The 25,323-nt window shown below is 40.0% G+C and overlaps 1 protein-coding gene across 4 annotated transcripts in view; it reads left to right on the top strand.

The window, feature by feature from the left end:
• The window catches only part of SDK1 (sidekick cell adhesion molecule 1), a 419,246-nt gene that overhangs the window by 242,384 nt on the left and 151,539 nt on the right, over positions 1 to 25,323 (top strand). For 3 of the 4 annotated variants that reach the window (XM_064461554.1, XM_064461553.1, XM_064461555.1), the window contains 3 exons: positions 13,699 to 13,810; positions 15,391 to 15,581; positions 24,085 to 24,168. In XM_064461554.1, coding sequence (XP_064317624.1) covers positions 13,699 to 13,810; positions 15,391 to 15,581; positions 24,085 to 24,168 — 387 coding nt within the window. Of the gene's footprint in view, positions 1 to 2,751; positions 2,862 to 13,698; positions 13,811 to 15,390; positions 15,582 to 24,084; positions 24,169 to 25,323 lie in introns of those variants that run through there. The other variant, XM_064461556.1, reaches the window with a different exon arrangement.

Genomic DNA, 25,323 nt, shown 5'->3' with positions numbered 1-25,323 from the left:
CTGCCTGTATTAAGGGAAGGTTCAACCATTCACCACTTCCAATCACAGCTTTGAGTAGTTTAAAATGATTTGCAGGAGATTCTTAATGTTTATCAGAAATCTGGTCATTTTTATCCTGCCCGTGGTTACAAGCCTAAAATTTGTGACCAGCCAAAAAATGGGAGAAACACTTAAAAGCCCACATTTCCAGAGCTTTGGGTACACATTGAATTTGAAGCTTGTAAATTTTCCATTTATGTTGTTGAAAAAAAACCAAAACCAAACACACACCCACAACAACAACAACAACAAACCCAAATCACCATAAAAACCGCCCCTAACCTCCCCCCCTCAATTTGTGCATCACTGCTCGCTGGACTGAGGCTAAGTGGTAAGCGTTGAAAACATAAACCCAAGGCAATTTCCATCTTGTGCGAAATAAATTGCTTTATTAAATGTATAAAATCCTCAGTAGATATGTCCAAAGTCCCTGCCTTACGTGTATATCACATGAGAGCACGGGGCAGCTGCTTAGAGAGCCCCAGAGTGCGGCAGGTTATGTAGCCTGGACACGGTACTGGCACCAGTAACTGCTCTGCCTGCTTTCCACTGGGAAGTGCGGTCTTGCCTGTATTCCTTCCAAGTATCGAGTTCTGGGGTGCAGTAAATGCTTGAGCATGAAGAGCTTTATTTGTAAGTTACCGTGGGCTCTGTTACAAAGCTGCATTAAAGCATTTCGCTGAAACACCAACTAATCTTTTTCTTTTCCAAAAGTGCTAAGTGAAAATGCATTGATTTTTATTTTCTCTCAGCAACTTCAATAGCTCAAGATTATTAGTATTTTTAAGAGTGATAGAGAAATGTCAAAAATGCTTCAGTTATACTTTTATATATCACCAGGTTTTGTTTTTTTCAGAGTGGTTTTTTTGTTTGGAGTTACAGGCTTTGGAGGCAGTAGGAGGGAGAGATTATACTTTATTTCAAAAAGCTGCTTGAATTTCTGAGTTTTCTCGGAGATTTTGTGGTTCAGTAGGTAACATACTTTATTTTCTTAAATTTGGTCTGTGCCGTAGAACTCTGTGGCTCCTGAATAGCTAAATAGTCTGGCACGCCTTTATCTTTTCTTTATAATTGCTCATGAGAGAAAGGAGGGGAGGGGAGACGGATCAATTACGTGACACTGTAGGGTGTTTTCAGCAGCTTGTGTAGAGGCCAGCGATAGCTTTTGGTATTATGTGCAATTTATTAATTTACTGTTTTCTTCAGCTGAAGATAGGTACGGGTGCACTGCATTTGCAGAACCAATGCCACAACCAGAAAGCTGGACAGAAGTCCAGAACAAGGCAAAACTACCTTGGCGTTGTCAGCTGACGGGCATCCCCTGCAGAAATCAGGTTTCAGGTGCTAGCTACAGCCGGCTCTTCCCATCCTGGCTTCCAGTCTTGTTTTAGCTGCTTAGCATAATTTTAATCTATATCTAAATGCATTTCATGTGTGTCTAAGTGAAGAGACTCATCCTTCTTCATTCCATGTGAGTAGTTTAGGAGACTCTAGGTCTATGAGAGAAAGCAAGCGGCAGTGTTCTGTTGTCAAGTGGACCCTGCAACACGTTCGTACGGTTTCAGTTGCTCTGACGTTGGATAGCTCTGCACTAACACAGCCCATTACCACCGGAGAGCAGAACCGTATTGTTAAGTGTTATTTCCAGGGCAAATCTGAATAAAATGGGTTGATTGAATCTAAACAACATTGTTGTGTTCTGCCTAATCACACGTTGCCAATTAATTTCGAACTGATAACCCAAGGACATTTTGGGAAGTGACAGCATGTTTCTAAATCGAGGGGTGAATTTATTTCTTTTTAAAACAAAACGAAATAGGTGTCACTTGCATCTCAACAATGTATAAATTAATGTCTTTGGCAATGCTACATTTCCTAATGTACCATTTTCTCATTTTGTCTTTCATTTATTCCCCCTAATTTTCCTTATTACATGTAATTCTGTTGTGACATCCCAGTGTCATATTATGATGACAGAAATTTCAAATACGCAGCAGCACGAAATGCAAAGTTTTGGGTGAGCTGGGAGACAAGAGCACGCCGTGGAAAGAAGCTTCTGTTTTTCACTACCAAAGCAACGAGTCCTTGTCGTACGCGGGAGAGGCCATTTGCTATCCATGCAGCTGGAAACAGCCACCCTGCCCTTTTCTGAGAAGGGAAGAAGCCAGTGCAAGATCGAAAAGACATCATACCCTTAAACTCCTCTCTTATCTGGGAGCAGCAGATAGGAAATCATAAGTGCATTAATGCAAACAGCATTTGTACTGACCAAGTAAGGTACAACTAACAATTTACTTTTAACAATAATGCTGACACTAGCCGTACTGCAGAAATACTAACAAAGAGCCTTGAGTAATAACTTCCCCTTAGATTTCTTTTTACAGTACTTGCAGCTTTCTCTGAGCATGCATTTATGTACTGTGTATAAACAGGCAGATACAAAAACCTATTCCATCTTCCAGAGAAGAGAGACGCTGGTTTATTCTCACTTCAGAAAATTAAATGCTTATCCATCTGTGGAATTATTTTTGAATGAATAAGTTTGTAGACTTTCTTTAGCTGGGTTATTGTTTGCTCTTTTGGAACATTCTTTGCTTTCACAGTTGTTTTGTTCTTGCTACAGAGGAAATGCAGCAATGTGTATTTTTCTCCCTGCTGAGGTCTGAGGCAACCTTATATTATAAAATAACCAAAGATTGATAATCACAAAGGCTGCAAAGGGAAAGCTGCACTTTATTTAGAAGAACATCTGTGCTATAAAGAGGAAGAAAAATTCTTTCTTTTGATAGGAAGATATTTCTTTGGATTCTGAGCTCTGCTGTGTGAGTGGTTCTGCCCTGCTTTTTTATTTTACAGTACTCTAAATATATAAATGAAATATTATTTGCTTCTGAATCTCTGTGACCTGAACAACTCTACTTTTATTAAGGATTTTATCCCTTTACAGAAGAAAGTGGAAAAAGTAGCATGATATGGTCAGGGGGATGGAGAACTTTAGACCATATGGAGCAGACCTGAGGCTCCTGATAACCTATTTCTCAAAATATTAATTTGACAAGTCATTCCTTATGTTTGAGTTAGCTGTTGGAAGAAGGCTGTGGGGTATCTTCTTGCTTTTCAGATCTGCTCTCTTGATATAAAGACTCGGAAATAGCAGACCTTTGGGAGCAAGGTAGCAATCTGGATCCCAAAACACGTTTCTCGTGTGTGTATATATATAAATAAAAACAAAATGCAGCAAGAGTTGACATTGAGCTTAAAATGCTGCTCAGTGAGTGCATCTTGGTTTGAATAGTAGTTCAGCAACAAAGAACAAAACTGCCTATTTAGTTCAATGTTAAATGTCTGTAGAAGTGCCCTCCTTTAAACCTTCATAAAACTGCTCCATGCCTGTAGCCTCTGGGATCTGAGGACAGGTTTTTAAATGTGGTTGGTTTGGGGTTTTTATTTCCCCTTTTAAAGTTTAAATAGTGTTTATATGTAGGAAATTTTAATCCCTATTCTTAGAGTGGATTTTCTGGAGAAAGCTTCGATCAACACCTGGCTAATCCAGTAACTGCACAAATGTACTTGCACGGCTTTAACTGCGTGTCTCTCGTGTACACTTCTTAGACAAGGATGGCCGATTTGGTGGCCTGTGCACATGTACTGGCACCAAACATCTGTGCCACAAAAGCCCTTCCTTTCATTGTGGAGGACAGATGAACTGCGGGACACTTCCAGATTTGTCTTTTGCTTATTCTCAGTGAGGGCAGCTCCAAATTCCTTTCTCTAATATTTCAGGAAGATCACAGATGTTTAGGTAGCAGCCAGGTTAAGTAGATATCCAGGCCTAAGGAAATCTCTAAAATCCAGTAATATTTATTATTTTCATGTAAATGCCAGGTATCTAACAGCATTCTCCTGAATCGAAGCTGGTGCTAGAAAACTCCAACTTTTTTTAAACTTTGAGCCTAATTGAAATTGAGTGTTAATTCTAGCTTTATCAGGGCTATTTGTCGGGTGACCAGTATATGTGTGCAAGTGTCTGCTTCCAATGCACTGCACCACAACATCAGGTTCATTTAAAAAAATGCTACAGAGAAATAGATCTTAGAAACTCACACATGATCAATTGTATGTATTTGTTTTATGCTCTACAGAGCATATTTAATCTTAAATCTTCCCTGTGAAAATAGTGCTTCAATTATTGTTGTCAGAAAATAAATTCTTGAAGGCATTTCTTAAATAATTTCCATCAAAGTCACAGCAGATGCTTTTCTTCATTTAAGTCTGGTGAAGGATAGATGAGAATGTATATTTTTTTCCTCTTCTTTCTTCTCTCTCTTTTTTTTGTTACCAACCTTTTATTTCTAAGTAGAAGAATGTTTAAACTTGTTACAAGTAGGAGAAGAAGCAACTAGACTGTAAATTGTGTGACTTGATTTGTGCCACAGTAAGGAGTTAAGAAATGTTTATACACACACGAGGAAAGATGAAGCCACATATGAAGGTACATTTGAAAATAGAGGGCAGCGTTTTATTGTCTCTCATTTCTCATTCTTTCCTGCTGCTTGACAGTAAACCAGAATCTGCTGGTGAGAATTGCAGCATCTGAAATAGCAGGGGTTCTCTGATTCCTGCAACACAGCTGAGCCCCCAGCTCAGCTCGCCTTCTTCATTTCCTCTCTCAGCTCTCGACTCACCCCTGAATTTTGCATTTCTGGACATTATGATTAACTGACAGTTCTAGTTGATTTAACATCCAATTACTGATGTGTGGTTTATTAACTTAATTTCCCTTTATTAAGAAAGAAGTGGTAAATATCCAGATAGGTGGAGCACCAAGGATCTAAGATGTTAAAAGTTCCTTTTTGTCCTTAGGAGGAAGCGACTCTCGCTGCCTGCTGCACAAACCCGTGCAGCGCTGCCAGATCCCTCGAACCTGTTTCCTCCTCCTAAATCCACGCCTGTTTATATTTAAAAGGATGCTTTCCTTACGATGCACTCAAGTGCATTGTAAAAATATACAGCCTTTTAAAAATCATTTCCACTGATGAGTTATTTTTGAATCTTTTTAAACATGAGCATGTTTTGGATTACACTGCTAAAAGCCCGAAGGTTCTGGACGCTGGCTGCAGCGGGCTGCTGTACCTGTTGCCTCTCGCATCACTCTGAACATGACTCTGAGGCTAATAGATTCCACTGCTAGACCATGGGTATTTTTTTTCCCCCCTTTTTAACTGCTGTTGAATAAGATTACACACTCTATCCACTTATATAGCCGATATTAAAGCTGTCTGGTGTATTGAAAAGCCACCTGAGTGTTCTTTAGCTAGAATAGCTTGAGGCTATATATTTTTTCATGTTAAAAGCTCTAATGATGTGCTGGATGATAAGTTTCTAGGCAAAAAGAAACCCCTCACTGTGTGTGGGGGAAGGTCAGGTCAGTGGCAGAGACTGAACTTCCAAATTGCTCTTTTTGCATGAGGAGTTGTGAGACAGGAATTTCAGAGTGTTGGAGCAGAAATTTGGTCTGCTTTTGAATTTACCTGCTGAATCATCACAGGGAGCTGTGTAACTAAGCAGTGGCTTAATTTCCTTGAAACTACATGGGACAACACTAGAAATTTATTTCTGAAATAGTCCTAAAATACAAAGTGGGTTTGTAGACCTCGGGCAGTAGAAAAGAAGAGGAACAAGGCTGTTCTATGGAGGCTTCACCCCCAAATAGCAGTCACTGAGTCACCTGCATTTAATGGCCTGTAGAAAAAGGGCAAAATCAGGAAGAAGAAGAAAAAAAAAAAGGTCGATCTCCCATCCCTGTCCCAGTCTGTGGAGCAGAACTGATGAGAGACAAGCTGGAGGGATTGTGTCACTGTGAACCGTCCCAGCTGTGGTGCCTCTCCTTGGGCGCTGCAATATTTCTGCACTTTACAGAAATACATTTTCTGTTTGTAAATCAATTGTATTTAGGACCCTGTCTCTCCTTACACCCAGGAATAGACCCTAAAAACTCTCTACAACATTTTAGAAGCTTCTCAACCTGTATCTTAGGCTCTGTTTCATCAAATAAAATATATAAAGCTCCTCTTTGCTGTAGTATCTACACACAAAAGGGTATAAGTCATCTTGCGGATAGAGCTGAGTTACCCATTAATCTTTCCCTAGGGCTAAAACTAGCAGCTCTTGCAATCTGGGTGAAAGGCCTTACAAAGGGAAAAAAAAAGCTGTTACAAACGTGGCTGTTATTTGTTTAAACATTTGGAAACATTTATAGTGTGATGCTAGCTATTTTTTTTATTTCATTTTACCCTTGCTCCTATTCTTTTGTTTGTATATATATCAGTGAATCCTTTCCAACTTGTCAGACATGGAAAGTTTGGCTTGTTTAGCTAAGTAAAGTTAAGACTGTGAAAGAGTATGATTGTTTTCTATAAATACTTTAGGATGTAAACATCACAGAGGGAGAAAACAGCTATTTAAGCTAAAAGACAGCTTTGGCAGAAGAACAAATAGGGTACAATGGCCATAAATACATTTAAGCTGGAAATTAGGAGTGTTTTTAACAGGTCGAAGAACAAAGCTCTAGGAAACTTTCCAACCAGAAAAGTGGCATTAGAAAAACTCAATATTGTTACCACAGACCCCAGCACATTCAGAAATGGGATTGCACGATGGGATGTCAGAGACAGGGAACCAGGAGGTGCTTTCTAGTCCTCTGCTCCACACACAGTTAGCAGGAAGCTCCGTACACACAAAATATCTTCCTGCCAACATTTTGCATAATTAATATATTTTGCGTTTTCTCCTTTAAGGGTCTGTTTCTGTAATATTATATATTTCCTTAATTTAGGAAAGTGAGTAGTTTTATTCTCTTCAAACTGAGCGGCAAGTACCTGAAGTACGTTTTGAACTGCTTGCAGAATTGCGAGCTAGACTGGGTAAATCACACATTTTGTAGTTTAATTTCTTTGGGTAACTTTATTTTTCGAAGTTAAGTGCATCAGAAGTACTGTTGTAACATATAGGGCGTATCACACAGGCCAGAAGGGGTAGATAGAAAAGGAAGAAGTGCAGGTTTTCAGGCACTGCTTTACAACATGGACGATTTAGACAAGATTAATTCATGCAAGGCTTCCTCAACAGTTGGTGATAAAATCTTCTGTAATTGCTTCTCTTTGCCACATCCCCTCTCATACACTGCGTATTTAATTTTTTTTTTTATCTACTTGCTGCATTTTGTTTGGGTTTTATTCTTTTATTCACACACACCCCTTTTTTTTGTTTGCTTTACTTGCAGTGGAAATGAATCATGTGTTTGATCTGATGTGGGCAAAGCTTAGTCACATTGACAAGAGTATATTGAATCAATAAATATAACTGACCTAGATCATTCACTTGGTTTGCTTGTATTGCGTTTTGTAAACCTTTTCCATATCTGGTGTTTTATTCATATGTTGTGTCGTCTGGATCAAGACGAGGACCGTATATATCGGAATCCATGTGCTGTGATTGATTCAAACGACTAGGCCATTTTCTTTATAAACTCGATCCACAAAGCGAAGATTTTATGTTGTCGCTTATTTACTTTTTTTTGAGTCTAGAGAGTAGTTTCTCAAAGGTTCAAGATCATGAGATAGGTTAATATGTACATGTTTGAGGAGTCTTAAGGCATCCTTGGCTACTGAAAGGTCATGATTCTTCATATACCAGTTCTGTACCATTATTTTGCTAATTATTTTATAAATACATACTTTTGACTCAAAAAAACCCCCTCCATCTGGAGTTTTGATGTTATTCATCAAACTGAACAAATGTCACCAGGAATCCTCACAGGAAAGTGTCTGTTATTTTTCTTTATGTCCAGAAATCTGAGCAGAGACCTGCGAAGTGCACAGAGGTGCACAGCAGCATCAGGTGTTTCCCTTTTCTTGAAAATAAATACAGTCCTTGCTAGAATAGAAGTGGAAAAATGAAACGGTATCTTTTATTATCTTAACACTCTTTCATTGTATAACCTGTTAATAATCGCTCTAATAAATAGGGAACAAATAGACAAGCTGTGTTTTAGGAAAGAGTTTTATGATTGAGAAATACACTTTTTTCATTATTTGCATAATGCCGCTTGCTTGTGCCCGCGGGTGGTTGTCAGCATTTGCTAGTATGTTGATCTGGCTCCAATTCCTGTTGTGCATCTTGTACTGAAAAAAGGGAAGGGAAATTAACCTATTATTGATCAGGATCCAATTCCTATGGTGTATCTTGTACTGGAAAGGGAAAGGGGCATGAATCCATTATGGGTTGATTATCCAACCAGTCTGCAGGTTGGACCTGGAAAAAGTAAAATGTATTCCATTACATAGTTTGTGTCTGCAAGATCTTCCCCCCCCTCCCCAAGCAATCTTGACATGCCATGTGGTTGTCATTTCTCCTCTTTTCTCCTATTCCATGTTATACAAGCAGAAATAGTACATTCATGATGCCATAATGTTGAACTCTGTGTGTAATAATTTTGCTACTTTTAATGGACTCTTATCTCCTATTCTGCTTTTTCCTAATAGAGGAATCCATAATTTGGTAACATGGAGCTTTGCATGTATCCTGCATTTCTGCGTACTGTGCAAGTCTGAGAGTCTGTAGGAAGTTTATGGGGAAGGTTTTCTAATCTTTTTCTCCCAGGTTATCCTAGAAATGGTTTCAAAGTTCTGTTAAAGTACTCAGTTTATCTATCAGCTTGAGGGTAGTGCACTGGCGATGTTTTCTGCAAAGTGTTTTTCCTCCCTTAGACAAATCTCCTAACATGAAGAAGTAAATCCATTTTTGGATGCTGACACCTGTGGGATTCCTTCTTCACTGAAAACAGGATGCTGAGAAGTAGTTGCAGTAGTAACTAAGACTAAGGGTAGGAATGACTGTCAATCTATATCCCATTCCAGGCTCTACCCCATACTAAGTAGATGAGGGTGATCTGGGTGATAATTTAGGCAATCCTCACTCCTCCTGCTCATGGTCACTTTGTATTAAGTGTCTCAAGGGTTGCAACCTATAAGCAATTTCATTGCTCAGCCTCAAAAATAAGCCTTGCTGTTTTTCTCAAGTCTGAACTCAAGCTATTACTTCTTTTCAAGAGATAAACACTTTCTCTCACCTTTCATCAAGGCCGGTTTGCACTGTATCTCTCAGATGAATTTGAGCATCTGTTGAAGTAATACTCTTAATATTCTGCACTGCAAACACAGACATAGATAAACTTTGCATGCCATAATGTAAAATCTGGGAAAGAACCTGATGTCTGTACGTTTCTGAAGGGGAAAATCACCTTTTGTATCTTCAGTCGTATGGCCTGAGTGAGATTTCTTCTCTAATGGGAAAATTAAGCACCCAAGTGGCTTTGATAAAGTCTGTGATCTTTATAAACTGTAAATTATAATATATAAGATTCCCTGTACCTTGCATGGCAATATAGGCAGAGAGATAAAAACATTGTCTTTTCAGACATGATAGGGCAGCCTACATAATTACTGTATTTAAGTAACAGATTAAAAATTGTACAGTTCATCAGTGTTAAAAAATCAGTGTTACAGACCACTTGGGATGCGTTTCCTTCTTGGTCAGATGGGAGTAGAGGAGCGGGAAGTTCAGTGTGATCCAAGATCGGCCTTGTACAGTCATGCACAGCCACTGGCGATAAAAACAAATAGACCGTGCAAGAGGTGTTCACTCTTTCTTTTTTCCCTCTTCCCTCAATATATCTCTGCTTTGTGCAGATTCTGCAATGCCACAGTCTGGAGAGGAGTTTGTGTTTAGAGGGACAGAAAAACCTTAGACCTCCTTTCCAGTCTCTCTCTCCCCTTTTTTTGGGGGGTGCGTGTGTCTGTATCTTCTGGTCCCACCCCACACCCCCACCCCCATTAAATAAAAAGTCTAATATGGAAAAATAATACTTGTGCCAATTTCCCTTAATATTTTGGGTGGTAAATGGCAGCAGTTCAACTGCTTCATGAGCAGCTGAGGATGGGAACAACGGAAACAGCTGCAAGATAAGCTCCTTCCTTCCACTCATAAATCAGAGTTTTTTGGTGTTCTGATAGTCAAGCCTCAAAGATTGGTTGAGGCTGGTCCTGAAGGCACTTCAGTGGCTGGGCCCTAGTAGATACCGGTAATAATTAAGATGGTGTCTAATTTAGAAGCAAAGGGAAGATTGAAAATACTGTGAGTGCTGTGGCTAAAATAGATACAATGTGAAATAAAGCAGAGCGCACCCTTTTTTTGGAGAAGACTGTTTGGATTAGGACTCTTGCCTGTGACAGTCCTTCTGCCCGGTCAGCTATTAAGGTCTGGAATCAGATGAAGAGCACATCCCTTAAGTGTTCTTCAGCGCCATTCAGCCTTGTCTCTGCGAGGAACTGGTAGGAAGCTGCAGACTTTTGCCTAATAGCGAGGCATCCCTTGGCTGCGGCTCCGGGGTCACTGTTTTTCCCTAATGTTGCTTTGCTTAGCGGAGGGGAGGGGTTCAGCAAGCAGACAGAAAGGAAAGGTCATTTCTGCCTTAAAACATAGCGTGCAAAGGGAATGGTGGTCCCCTGTTAGCAGACCCATGTCATAGCTATGTTCCTTGCATGCATTTGTATTGCTCTGCCATTTCAGTGTCTTCAGTAAATATTTCCTACTAATGGGTGTGAATCAGAGAAACTGAAGCTCAATCATTAAAATAAAGGATAGATGGGCAATTGAGCAGTTCGTAAATAATGTGAAACACAGGGACCATGGGATGGCAGGGAGGGGAAATGGCTGGTGACAAACGCAGAGAAGCTGCCTGAGCGAGGGGAGGCAGGGAAGGAGGAGGCGATGAAAAGCCAGGAGGGAACAGCAGAGACCTAGAAAATTGGGACATGAAAAAGCCTGATGAAGTAAAAAAACACCACTGAAGAGGAGAAAGAAAAAAAAATCAATTGTTTTCTACAAAGGATTTTCAGAGAAAATAACTGTTTACTAACAATGACATTCTGCATTGTATTTTAGTGTAGCACCAGTCAAGTAAAATCATGTCAGTGTAGTGCATTAGGAGGTAGGAGAGGGATGGAGTGGCTTTATTGACAGGATAAGAAACTTGGAAAGTCTGGGTAGTTTTTCATTATCTGATTGTTTGAAATAGCTCTCTACCTTCCACAGCCCAGCTGAAGTCTGATTTGCTGTGTCATACCATCAAAACAAAATCTGGGTATTACTCCTTATCTAGATTAGGAGCCTGGCTACTCTGATATTCCAACCTGTGGATTTCTTACAAAAGGATGAAGTTCTGAAAGGATGATGCGGGCGCACAGATCCCACATTACAGCCCTATGGAGATTTTTTTACTCTAAAGTAAAACTAAATTCTTCTTTTGATATTTTGATTAGTGGCTGCAAACTACCCCCTGCAAAAGGAACTGTGGGAATGTCCCTGCTGAATTTTATTTGACAGGATTGGGGCCAGAATGAATTATGGCAAGTGGTTTCGTTGTGCTGCGAAGGCAAAGTTAAACTGTCTTTGAATATGAAATCGGACTATGCATGCTGTCTACATACTGTTTAGATAATACTTTGAAATGTTGTTGTTTTCTATATACGCTTGTTACATCGGCAGCTGACCTTTCTAGGTATATTACTTAGAATCCAAGCGCGAACTGTTTTGGTGAGCCCTCCATATCACATCTGTATTAGTTCACTTGCTCAAAATCCTCATCAACAGCCTGCTTTTCACAGATTTGTTTCAGGGATGGTACCAAATGAAAATGAGCACATACTTTGTTTAGACTCTTCTTACAGTCAATAAGAAAGTCAAAGAAGTCTTAAGTTTTCCGGGCTGGAGATGGAGTAACGTGCACTTTTATTTCCCCTGCTTATCTGCGCGCTGCACAAAGCTGCTCGCACATGGTGAACTCCTACAGGTTACACAACGTTGGCTTCTCTTCTCCAGCTGGTTTTAGTGGGGTTGAGCCATTCTTCAGTGCAGCTGAGAAGTCAAACAAGTGATTTCCCTCTTTTCCAGGTGGAGATAAGAAATGATGACTGCCAAATTACTATCTTGTTTGTTGATCTTTTGGCTTTTACTGTTGTAAAGCTGCTTCTTGCGCTGAAGTAGTGCTGAACAGCAGTGCCGAGGTTATTTCTTCTCATCAGTAACAAGCTGCTAATCTGCTGCTTGTTTTCGAATTTTTCAGTTACTATCTGGAAAATTCATGAATACCTGCAAGGGCACCATGGAAATCTTAGAAAATAGATTTGCTACCTGATAGCATCATATTTCCAGGAATGTTGAGCCGTAAAATCTACTAAAAGCTTGGTTTTTGAGATCCCGTGTGAGTTGCATAGGGATGCTGCGTCGGGCCAACAGAGCATATTTATGGGAAAAAATAAACACCTGCTTACCACTTCCTTGAGCACTGTTCTTGGGTGCTTGAATTTATTCAGGTGTGTGGGTGGTATGCTTAAAATTTTTAATTTATACTACATGCTTTCATCTCCCACAGCACATTATTTCCTATCAATTATAAAAACATCAAAAGGTAAAAATTCTGTCATTCAGTAATTCAGAAACCTGCTAACCTTGTGAACCCTCTTAGCCCTGTTACCAAAACCTTTGTCTATCCAACAAGTGAAATCAAATGTCAAATGGCTTTTGGCATGCTGGGTATGAGATAAGCAAAGAATCTTCTATCCATCTTTTGTTCTTCAGGGAATTATCTTAAACATCAGGGTTCCTACCTTGCATCTGCCAGTTTCCCATTCTGCTAAATGGGCATGGGTTAGCCTCCTTTGCAAAAAACATTTGATGAACTGGCTTGCTTTGCCATCTCTTTAGTTTTATTTTCATTACTTTCCCCTATAATATGTTTATTGGATTCTGTATCTTTAGAAAATTTTATTACTCTGTTATTCAAGCTAAAAAACAGCTAATTTTTCTTTCCCAAATGAGTTGCTTGAAGCAAAGTACCTATGAATACATGACTATTTTAATTCACTTACTAAATGTATACAGAGAAAATTTACAAGCAGCCTTTTTACCATTTTTTAAGTGTCTGCTGACTGTTGCATAAGCTAAATTATTTACAGTATGATGCCTCACAAAAGAGCAGCAGATTTGGGTTATTTACTTTCCTGATAAGAAAAAGGGATTGAAGTTGCTGTGATATGCTGCTTTGTTAATTTTATATTTGTTCCCCAGTGTGTAAAATCTTTTTAAAGAACTAACATGAGTATTGGCAGACTCTTTTGAAATGGTATGGAAGTGGTAAGATTAAACAAAACATGAAAAGGTCTTAAAAATAAAAGTCAGCAAGTGTTTGATAAAAATAAAAGTGCTCAACAATAGCAAACCGTTAGGATGCTTAATTTATTTGCTCTCTATTTGAGAATGGCCCCTGCACTCCATCTGGGAGTAGTTCTTGCGAGTTATGTGTTTTAAATGATACCAAGCTGGGTATATTGAAACAGTGTGTTCGTACAGTATAATGAAAGCCATCGAGAATGGTCATGCTGAAGATCTCCTCTTAATGAGGAGATTAAACTCCATGGTGAGGTTGAAGAATGAAATTTGCAGCTGTGTTGCTTGACAAGACCCTTTGCCTGGAACATGTCAGTCCTCGCCGTTGGCAGACGTACAGAGGCTTCACAAGGTTTCTTTCTGCCCATGCAGGTGCCGTAGACCCTTCTGACACCGTGGCTCCCGTCGTTGTAATCCCTCCACAGAACACAAGCGTTGTAGCAGGGAGCAGCGAAATCACACTGGAGTGTGTGGCCAATGCAAGGTATTGAAAAGCAGCGGGGTTACAAGGAACTGATTTTAATGCACTGTCCTTTACTGAGAGGCACATGGGAAGCTTTTTTTTTTTTTTTTTTAATTATTACTATTATTTTTATGACTGAAGCAGAATGCAGCATGTAGCTTCCTCTTCAGAGGAACCTTACTGAGCTGGCTTTGGCTGGGACAGAGTTGATTTTCTTCACAGCGGCTAGCATGGGGCCGTGTTTTGGATTTGTGCTGGAAACAGTGCTGATAACCCAGGGACGCTTTCCTTCCCGCTGAGCGGGGCTTACACAGAGCCAAGGCCTTTGCTGCCCCTCACCCCTCCCCGCCAGCGAGTGGGCTGGGGGTGCACGAGGAGCTGGGAGGGGACATGGCCGGGGCAGCTGACCCCAGCTGACCCCAGGGATGTCCCACACCATATGGCGTCATGCTCAGCGTATAGAGCTGGGGGGAGAAGGAGGAAGGGGGGACATTGGGAGTGATGGCGTTTGCCTTCCCATGTCACCGTTACGCATGATGGAGCCCTGCTTTCCTGGAGATGGCTGAGCACCTGCCTGCCCATGGGGAGGAGTGAATGGATTCCTTGGTTTGCTTTGCTTGTGTGCACAGCTTTTGCTTTACCTAACCTGTCTTTATCTCAACCCATGAGTTTTCTCACTTTTACTCTCCCGATTCTCTCCCCCATCCCACCGGGGGGCAGTGAGTGAGTAGCTACTCGTGGTGTCTAATTGCCAGCTGGGGTTAAACCATGACACTTATGAATGATCTTGTTTGTCCAACATTACTGAATTAAACATTGATTTTTGTAGCCAAATGAGGATATAGGCAGAGTTACTTTCCTACCTGTTACTCATACGGTAAGGAAAAGAATTATGGCGGTGTTCAATCAGCACACATTATCTTAAGTAAAAAGTTATGCTAAGGGTTAATAATATTTCAGTCATATTGCCTATTGACATGAAAGGTCATGCTGTTGATCAGTCTGTGCTTCCTAGTAAATAAATTAGTGAGGATCTCCTGTGAAGTAATTTATTACAGATGCTCTCATGTTACAGTGATTATTGCTCAACTGTTCATAATGCACCATAATATAGAGTTCACAGCATTCCTCCTCTGTTTCCATCTGGTTGGCCTTGCATAGCGTTGATTTCCAGGGGAAGTGAATAGTCAAGGTCCTCAGATAAGGCGTCCAAGTGATTCACTTTCCCCTCTGAGGGCAGAGATATTCTCGATATGGTGAATATTTTGGGAATTGAGTTATAATGAAAACACTTCCCAGGCAGCTGATTCCCATAGCAGTATTTACTCCTTTTGCTTAGAGAAATCAAATTATTAGCACTTAAGTTCTATTGCTGTATCAATTAGCTGTACTTGCATAATGCCGCTTGAGTAGTCTGTAGTTTTGATGTGGAGAAGCTATATATGCATTTACTTCTTATTAGCAAATTCCTGCATTTCCTCGATAGAGGAAAACTTACAGAAGTTTTATAATCTGTATCTGTCTGCAAACAAGACTGTTCTATAATATATATGTTTGATTTTTTTTTTCTTTATTTTTTTTTTTTTTTTAAACCCTGGCAGACCTCTTGAGAGACTGAGCATGACCTGGAAGAGAAATGGAGTAAAAATAACTAGTGGCATTAGCAATTTTGGGAGACGACTCACTATCACCAACCCAACCTCTGCTGATGTGGGGATGTACTTCTGTGAAGCAAAACTGAGAGACAGCACAGAGGAACCAGCAAGAGCGAAAGCATTCCTTTCTGTAATGGGTAATTCTCAAGGCAATGTGTTTTTTAGTAAAACAGGCTCTGGACTGAGGTATAATAGAAAATAAAATTGATATTTTAATATTTCATTGACCTTACATTTGAACCTTTCTTCGGAGAACAGAACAAAGGAGGTGAAAGAGGGTTATCTTCCAAATTAATTCAGCTGTTCTTCCCCATGAATATAAATTCATCAAATAGATATTTTTTTAAAAAATGCTGATGTGATTCTGAATCTCCTGTGAAACTATACATCTAATCAGAAGTTGGGGAAATACAGCAGTAAAATCCTTATTGGGCAGCTTTCACATCTTGGCTTTTAGATGCATTAAACCCTGATTAACTCCCGACTTGCTTACCTCTAGTTTTAATATGTCAAGTGCCTGTATTTCTGAAATAAGCCTTTTAGGAGCACTTCTGTGTGTTGTCTGTTGCAAGTGCCGGTCAGGGGGCCAAGGGCGTTCCTGAGCGCACAGCCGGGCAGATATTGTTACTGAGGGAAGACATGGGAGAAGGAAATACCATTAAAATTGGCGCTACGTGCTAGACCTTTGACTCCAAGGGAAACTTTGGACTTAACATTTTTTAAGGGACATTGGTGCCTTTTCACTGCCTATTTCCACCATCGCCTTAGTGCTGGAGTTTCGCTGTAGCAAAGAGGTTGTAATTTGGAAATGGTCGTTACCGTGCTTGTCATATCCTGATATAATAAAGCAAATTAGCACACTGCACTCAGCGTAGAGATTTTTAGGACTTTTAGAGTACAAGAGATGTTTTAGGGCAGAGACATTTGGATGTTTTAAGCCAGAGCTGGTTGTGTAAAGTCTAGCTTTTATGCAACAGTCCCAGTAATAACCATGCAAGTGTACTGGAGAGGTTATTGCTCTGGCAGTGGTACAAGTCTCGACGTTGATCAGAATTCATGCACATGCATTTCTTTAGTGCATTGCAGAGGGAATTCAGCATGCAATTCTCTATACTCTTTCAGCCTTCTGAAAATACAATTTTAAAGACCGCTGTATGGTCTGTGTTCTACCGAAGCAATTTATTGTGGTTTATGCTAAATGAGAAAACAGCTCTTCTCTCTACAAAGCTCTCTTCCAGGTTCATTTGTAGCACTGTGTCTCTATTATATTTATTACCTACTGAATGAAGTTTGGTTCCAGTCTTTTTCGTTGTACTCTGTTTGTTAGAATTATTACCTTGTGGCTTCCCTCCCCTTTAAGGAACAGAGATGGATTTCACTTATTTATGGTTTTTGTTTAAACTCTCTCTTATTCATAAGATTTTATTGTAACTAGTTTAACTTTGCTGCTATGCTGTCAGATCCAGCCTAATGCAATACTTAAAGCAGCCTTTCAGTTAATGTAAAAGATTCTTAAATACAGTTACAATAAAACTGAGAAACAATCATTGGGAAATCATATTAAGCTAGCAGTGCTGCCTTTCTTTAGTAGCTTATCTGCTCTCTTATTTTTAAATGTTTTATTTATTTCCTATCCAGTTTTAGGGGGCTGTCAGGGAATGAAGTTATGAAAAGGCCTGTAGATAAGAGCAAACAGATGAAAGAAAGCAGAAACAAATCGGTTACCAATTACTTTTATTTCCTTCTGATGGAACAAGACACTTCAGTTGCAGGTGTTTACTCAATGTGTCAGCAAAGCCTGATAGATTTCTTTATTTATGAGTTTCTTGAGCTGCAGGATGGATCTCTAATTCTAAATAGGAAGCCAAATCAAAGGATTAGTAGCTAATGCATAACTTATATTCAGCCTTACAGTTCTTGGATGGATCTGGCGGTCGTTTAATTAGTCAAGGGACGGGTTCTAGAGGGAAGTGCAGACAAGATTTTCACAGTGTATCCCATATAGTCCGTTGGAGTAGTACTTAGAGAGAATCAAGTATGCTTGTCTATTTGCATGTATAAAATATTTGTAGTGTGTAGACATTGATACTGACCTGATAATGAGCTGTACTACTTAGGAGAATAACACAGTGTGGACTTAATAAGAGATCTTGACTAACAGAAAAAGGAAATTGTGTTAATAGAAGAGGTTTGTTTTCAGAGTGATTGGGATAAATCAAATACAAACCCTCAACAGTATGGTAATGAGAGCTTTTGTGGATTAATAGAAAAAAAATATTTTGAGTGTGGGCTCAGACAGTGACAAAAGCCTTATTAGAAGGCAGTGGAACTGTGTATAAAGGCATGTCCTCAGTTCAAATTATTATTTGTGACCTATAATATTATCTCTGCTTTTTTTTCTGAATATTTCTGAGAGTACATCTCAGTTTGTAAATTAAAATCACAATAATATTTGAAAAATCTGAATCTCTAATGTAATGAAGTAGTACTGCATAAGCAGGAAGAAAATCCTCTAGTCTTGTGCTGCACTGCAATTTTCCATCTGAATGTGGCGAAGAGCTTTCTGACATCTTCATACTGTTCCAGCAAAGATAAACTGAGGTGGTTCCAAACCCTGGTTTTATTAGCTGCAGTTGTTATAAATTTTTAAAGGGTAGCATGTTCCTCAGTTGGCAGAGTAACAGTTTGGGAAAGATTTGTTGCAGATTAGATAAGAGCACATTTGTTTTATCACTAACAGTTTGAAGATTAAGTAATTTAGGGAGTCTTCTCATGAGCAAACCAATTTGAAAATTGAGCTAATCTTAAATTCTTTTGCTCCAGTTCTGCAAGTTCTGTTAGCGACAAATTGCTATAGTCATTTCTGAAGTGATTGTTCTATGGCATATTATGAATTTTAGGAGCTTAAGAAAATGAGGAATGAAACCCACTATATGAAACCCATACTGCTCTTTAAATCAGATGCAGTCAGGAAGTAAAATCTGAACAAACTGAGGAGAAAAACAATTAGAAAAGAGGCCTGGTAGGATGAGATGTTGAAGCCCTGTTGGCCCGGCCAAAGGAATAGGATTGAGTAAAGGAGAATCACCATAGAGGGCTTTCCTTCTTTTTGGAGCAATTCTGTGCCCGGAACAACTACATTAATAGACACATTATTCTTCTCTTGGTGTTTCCTAGAGAGAATTTTTACATCCCAGCTGGAGGGATTTCTTTCTGAAAATAGGACGACAGGGGAGCATGGTAGCTCTCATCTCTCTCTTAAAGGCTACCCTGGTTCTCATCGGATACAGCCTCATGGGATCGTGGGGCTCAGGAACACGTCAAAAAAGTTGGTAACATTGATATGGAGGGCCCACCTGGCTAGGCTCTGAGATGAACTGTAGGGGTATTCCTCCTTCACTGTACTTCTCCAGGAGCAAGTGCGGAGATGCAGAAGGGTCGTCTTTGTGCATTGCCATTATTCAAGGTTTAGACTGCATGTACATACAACTGTTATTTTCCTCTGCAGCTACCCACCTCGATACCTTGTGCTCAGATCTCTGGAAACAATAGCTCTTGTGGCTCTAGCTTAGACACTTTGAAACACTACAAATGATGTCTTGAAAGCAGAGGAAAGAATTTTTCCATTATGATTGTGCTCATGTATTGTGCTGAAGAAAAGACCGTGATGACTGTGTTCATGTACTGTACATAAGAAAAGAATAAGAGTTTTCAGGAAAACTATAATATAAAATGTCTTTGAACTTGCCTGAACTTCAGTTTGGGCTCAATGCAGAGAAATGTAGACAATTTTTGATTTGATAAGCCTCAGAAGTTCTTGAGATGAGCACAGACATGTCGCCTTGGCCCTAAATGCACACAGGACCTGTACCACAGCGAAGTAATGGGACTTCTGGGGAGTCTAGTTGTGTCTCTGACATTCAGAAGTTCCCCCTTCTTTTGGTTCTGCAAACGGGAGATTTGTTCCCTGTGCTGCTGTAAGGTTTCAGAACACAGACTGCAGCTTGCAGTAGGGGTAGTAGCAAGAAACTAAGAGTACCTTTTGATCTCATTCTGTTTTAACCTGATATTCATGCAAAGAAAAACCCTGCTTCAAGGAAGCTGTTATACCTGTATATAGTGTGGCTTCTCTCAGCATGGACAGTCTGATCTACTGTCTGGAGTTAAGGACTTTGTACCTACAAGGGGTTCTGAAGTTTCCAGTTCCCCTTTCTTTACAGGATAGTCACAAAATAAATTAGTTTATGGTAATGCTAGAGAAAGGCTTCCATGTTTAAGGCTCAATTTTCATCTTAAATATGCAGGCTCGAATTTCTGAGTGATGCAGGAATTTCAGCTTGGGAGGAGCCCCTGGGGCTTTCTCTGTTCTTTCTGACTTTCATGTATGTATCTAGGATTAGGTCACACATCTCCAATGCAGCTTGAAGGGTATGTAATGGATGCTGACTGCTATCTTTTGAATGTTAAAATCAGTGACCATGTAACTCTGCGTGGGAGAAGTTATAACAGTATCAAATTTTGCAGGCTCCCAGAGGCTTTGCAGAGAGGCTATCTTTCCAATGATGTCTAGTGCAAGAAAACCCTGAAACCCTCAACAACTATTTAAAAGCATGCATTTATATTAAAATATTCTTTTCCCCTTTGCTTGTTCTTGACCTTCAAGTTTTAGATCAGCCAAACACCAAGACAATATCCGAACAATAGAGTATCTGTTTCTTTCAGTGTAATATGCGATGTGACCCATCTCATTGCGTAGCAGGCTGCGCTGCCAGCAGGGTGAACTCAGTGTGATGGGTCCTTTCCTATTCTAACTATTGTGATTCTATAAATTAAAAAAAAATGTAAACGCTTGACCTGATACCAACAGACTACTGTCACTCCTAGAAATCGTCGTGTCTCGGGGCTTGCGTCTGGCACGTTATGTACTTTGGAAGACACTGTGATTTCATCATACACATTAAATTTCAACAAGTGATTATTGCCTACAACAATAAATGTTCAAATTCTTACTGTGTGATTCAAACCAAGTCTTATAAATATTCAGCAGACTCATACAGACAGCCAGAATGCCCCTTCAGGATGCTATCTGACCCCTATAAATATTACTGCAGTCTTATGGCCTTTTCTGATAGTTATTCACCAGGTGGAGTATAGCACCTGAATTGAGATACCCTGAATTTTTCACTTGCAATTTATGCTGGGTCTGCAGGCCCTCAGGCATACACCTGACGTGCAGATGATACGTCTGACTCATCTGAAAAATGAGGAGCCTAGATTTCAGTTGTCTAGCACCTGTAACTAGAGCTATTTCTTCCACAGCCTGAGTTCTATTGGAGCCATAGACCCTCACTGAAAGGACCTTTTGAGAACCCATGCTGCTAGCATAGGACACATGCACGTGGAAAAGCAGCACAGCTTGCATGGAAATCACTGTTTCGTTTCCCTCAAAGCCCTACAAGTTATACCTACACCAATACTGCTGTGATTCTCTCATACCTTAAATCACCAAGATTAATTTTCCATGTGTATTAGACTTGGGATACCATAGCGCTATTGTCCACGTGGTTATTCTAGATCTTCCAGAATTCCTCTATGAATTAGCATTGTCTTCCCACCCAGGCTTGTCTTTATCTCCAGGCAGCAGGAGCAGGTGGTTAACAATCAGTAAATTGTAGCGTTGCTCCTGGAAGGTTTTCTATATCTGTGCTTATCACGCAAGAATAAGGTCTGACTCCTCTATGGGCTGTTGTTGCTTCAGCCTCTCAATCCCTCTGTGTCAATTGTAGCATTTGGCAGGGCTTCCAGCTGCTGGGATAGCTCCGAGAATTGAGTTTAGCAGGTTACTGTAAGGGAAAAGGAGGGTTTGGGGTTGATGGAGCCTGGAAATCATATCTGTTGGCACACCTACACCCTGAAAGTCCCCTGGGAGTTGTCTGTGGCCTTTAGATTGTGTCTTTCTGCTACTCCTGCTCTTTTTCTGTCTTGTCTGCTTCCATTTCTCCCTGTTTCTTTCAAAAAAAGCTGATGTGAATCTTCCTTTTATAACATCACATCCCGTTTGCTAAGTGACAGTTGTCACTGACTTGAGGTGCCTTGTCAGGTAATTCATTGCTTGGTGCCTGCTCACCTAAGCATCTCTTAATGCAATAAGTTTCGTCGAGAGTGGCATAACAGCCTGTATGGGATTTAAAGGAAGGAGCACAGATTGTAGGGGATAGGATTTTGGGAGAGGCACTGGGAAAGCAGACTGTATAGATACGCCAAGTATACCTGCAGAAACTGCATGCAACAGCAGCACATAAGCAGCGGTCATGGAACCACTGGCATCTTTGAGGCCACAATAAGTGCCTGGCTGCTGGACTGCAGGCCCATGTTGAAGATAAATCTGCAAACTTAGCACTGGTGTGTGAATATGTTGCTGAACTAGGAGGAAGTTTGAGAGCTGGTAGCTGAAGGTTGCCAAGTTTAGAAGTTCTAAACTTGGCCTGTTAAGGTCAGGGTGCCTTTTAAAGGGGAGGGTGGAAGGTGTGCAGGCAGGGACTCCCCCAGGGGAGGAAAATACACTTGAACCTCACCGACTGAAGAGAAATCCATAGAAGAAACCCAAAGTCACAACTGAATGTCTGGGTGTGGGAGTATGTGTCTGGATGCTGTCTTGCTCCTGTGCTGCTTTGGCCACCTTTCCCCTTTGTCTCCCCTCACAACCAAAGTAAATTGCCATAGGAAAAAAGATTCACATTTTAGTTCGAGAGATGGACAGAGGGACGCTTGTGTGTCCACAGACAGGTAATGTAAGTAAGGACACTAGGCTAAAAGTTTGGAAATTAAAAAGATAAAATTCTGCAAAATGGAGTGCAAGGAAAACATCAGGCAAGGCTCGGAGAAAGGCGTGAGAAGCAAGAGTGTACTGGAGTTAAACACGGACTTAGATGAATTGTAGAGGAGTCAGCAACTTAGTTGATCAAACATGTCAAACAGCGTGCCATCAGTGAACTTCAATTAAATGTTCAGCTTTTCAATTTGTTGTTTAGATTAACGCATGAGATCATATGCAATAAATCACTGCTCATTATACGTGTTTATTAATAGCTTTATATTTAGGCAGTGAGGATCAATAATGTTAACACATGTATATTATTAGAATGTAATAAATCAGGTAGCTTGTTTTATTGGTTTTGCTGGGTAAACGAGCGTTCCAGGCTATTTTGCAGCCTCGCCGCCTCCTCTGCACAGGATTTTGAGGGCTAATATTGATTGACTTTATTTGGAATGAATACAGAATTGTAATACCCACCGGTGCTCAAACGAGACCCCGTTCTGTGCAATCCAGCAAGTATTTTATTGTAGTTAGTGGGAAGGAGTGTTGGGAAAGGGGGTTTTGTGTTCTAACCCGGTGCTTGCTGATGTGCACCTGCTGGCATGTCATGTCATATCACTGGGAGATGATCACAACACTTGCTATCCTACAGGTGGTAGCAGGAAAAAAAAGATTTTGTAGGATAAAATTATGTGATATTGTTTTTATTTAAGAAAATACTGATGTCCTATCAATAATACAAACCGCAGGTCTGATTTTCAGCCATGGTCGGTGAAGCTCAGATGACCTTGGACCTTGTTGTAGCTTACCACATTTTAAAACTTTTTTTTTTTTTTTTGAAACATACTTGATTTCCTTAAAAGGAAAATACAGGTAGCTTGTTCTCACAAGCTGCTTACATTGTCTTTTCTGTATTTTCTAAAACTTACCAATGAGTTTGTCTATGGTACAATAGCACTCAAGTTATAATCAAATAAAATGCTTCTAAAAACAGTACTCAGATGATAATTGCAGTGAACAGACTATGACAGTTCTTAGCCACCATGATAATTACTGCAACCTTAATGCCTGTGGGACTTTGACATGATGCTCTTCAATTTTATGCTGCATAGAAGAGTTACATGACAGCATACTCTAAAATTTCTGGAATCTGTCTGTGTTTAATTAAAGGTCTAATATCTTTTCTTTAGTCCTAATGATAAAGTGTGGATTTTTATGATTATTGCTATAACTTCAATTAAAGCATTAAATCTGTTTGGTTTCAAGAAATAAAATAGTTGAGAAGAACTTTTTTTTAATTATGCTGCACTTCTCCTCCGATGTGGGCTCTCTGACATGCTATGGCACTTTATTTGATGTGCTTTATGCCTTCACGAGGTGGAATTTAGTTTAGATACTGAAGCAAACTGTCCTATAAAATCCTATGTTGTAAATATAAACCTTTATAAACCTCTCGGGAGGGCCCTTCTGAACGAAGAATTAAAATGTTCCATGATTCAGACCTATAAAATGAAAAGTAGCCCCTGCTCTGAGTATTAGTTTGCAGTGCAAACCCCTAAATCTTACCTTACATTAACTTGACTTTTTGGAATTTATACTCAGCAGAGAAAAAAAACTGTTGCCTTTCAGTGATGCTTTTACTACCCAAAAACACACCTCCAAATAGAGAGGGACTTAGACAAGCTAGTCTGCTTGTAACCCGCTGTATTAAATACAATGCCTGTGGAGAGACTATGTGATGTGAATGTCTTTAAATCAACACCTATTTTTCATTTTGCTGTGGCTTTGTTTGTTTACTTTTGTTTGCTTTCCCTGTTCTAAAGAACCACCGTATTTTACGGCTGAGCCCGACAGTGTGATTTTGGCTGAAGCGGAGAAAGACGTGGACATCCTGTGCCAGGCGACGGGTGAGTGTGCAAACGTGGGTGAGTGATAGACGTATGTCCGGTACTGAAGGAGCACCTTATATCAACATGTAATGTTGTGAGGCCTCTGCATTATTGCCAATTATCACAGATCCCAGGGACAAAGGAGAGGGATGGCCTTTGCCCTTGGAAAATTGGGCAGTTATTGTAGTTTAGACGTAATGCTGGCACGTTCATGTTTGTCTGTTGGGCAGGGCAACTCCTGCTCCTCTCCCTCTGGCAGCCTGCCTTTGCTTCATAGTTGTCACCATATAGCAGGCATTAGTGTCTTGAGCCAGAAAATTAGCTGAGGTGAAAGTATGGTTGTGGAACCCCCCATTTACAATGCAAACAGTAAATATTTTCAACAATTCAAATGTCCTTTTTTCTAAAAACCATGGAACTTTTCTGCTGAATAGAAATGTCAGTAACTCTGACATTTAAGTGTAGTTAAGAATTCTGCAGGAGGACTATTACAGGCAGTTTTTAATTGGCAGGTGTTTTAAACACATAAAAGGCTTCAAATGTCTAGAATTCCACCTAAACCAAAATGGTTTTTAAGATTTAGTTCCAAAGAAATAGAAGCACCACCTATTTTAGCAGTCTAATAAGGTAGGAGGCATTGCGGTCCTGTGATTAGAGCAGGTTTGTCTGTCATTGAATTGCACGTGACTTTGGCAAGTGACTGAACTTTTTGTTGTCTCGCTTGCCCTGATACTGAGTTTAACAAGCAATACACATAAGAATGCCATGAGATCGTTAGGTAAAAAGTACACAACTTTGATTAAAAAAACACCCAAACCTAACTAACGGCTTGTTTGGATGGGTTCTTTCTCCAGACCAGAGCCAATAAGGATATTCTTTATTGCGTGATTATATTATTTCCACCATGATTTAAGCATGTTTTTTTAACACTCTAGGTAAGAAAGAGTCAACACTGCTTTTCTAGGGGCAAGCTTTGCAAATATGTTAGTGTGATAAGCAAGCATATGTGTAAGGGTGCTCCGGCTGATTGAGAATTTCAGAAGCCCTTGATGAGGTCTCTTACCGAAAGGCTCTTAGAAATGAAGTTATCAGGTTATAAGAGACAAGGTCTTGTTGTTAATTAGTAGCTTCTTAAACAAAACACAGCAGGACCTGCTGTCAGTGGAGGTCCCT

The sequence above is a fragment of the Phalacrocorax carbo genome, chromosome 10, assembly GCF_963921805.1.
Source record: "Phalacrocorax carbo chromosome 10, bPhaCar2.1, whole genome shotgun sequence".
Lineage (NCBI taxonomy): Eukaryota > Metazoa > Chordata > Aves > Suliformes > Phalacrocoracidae > Phalacrocorax > Phalacrocorax carbo.
The sequence above is the reverse complement of the archived record's forward strand: the minus strand, read 5'-3'. Positions and strand labels throughout refer to the sequence as shown.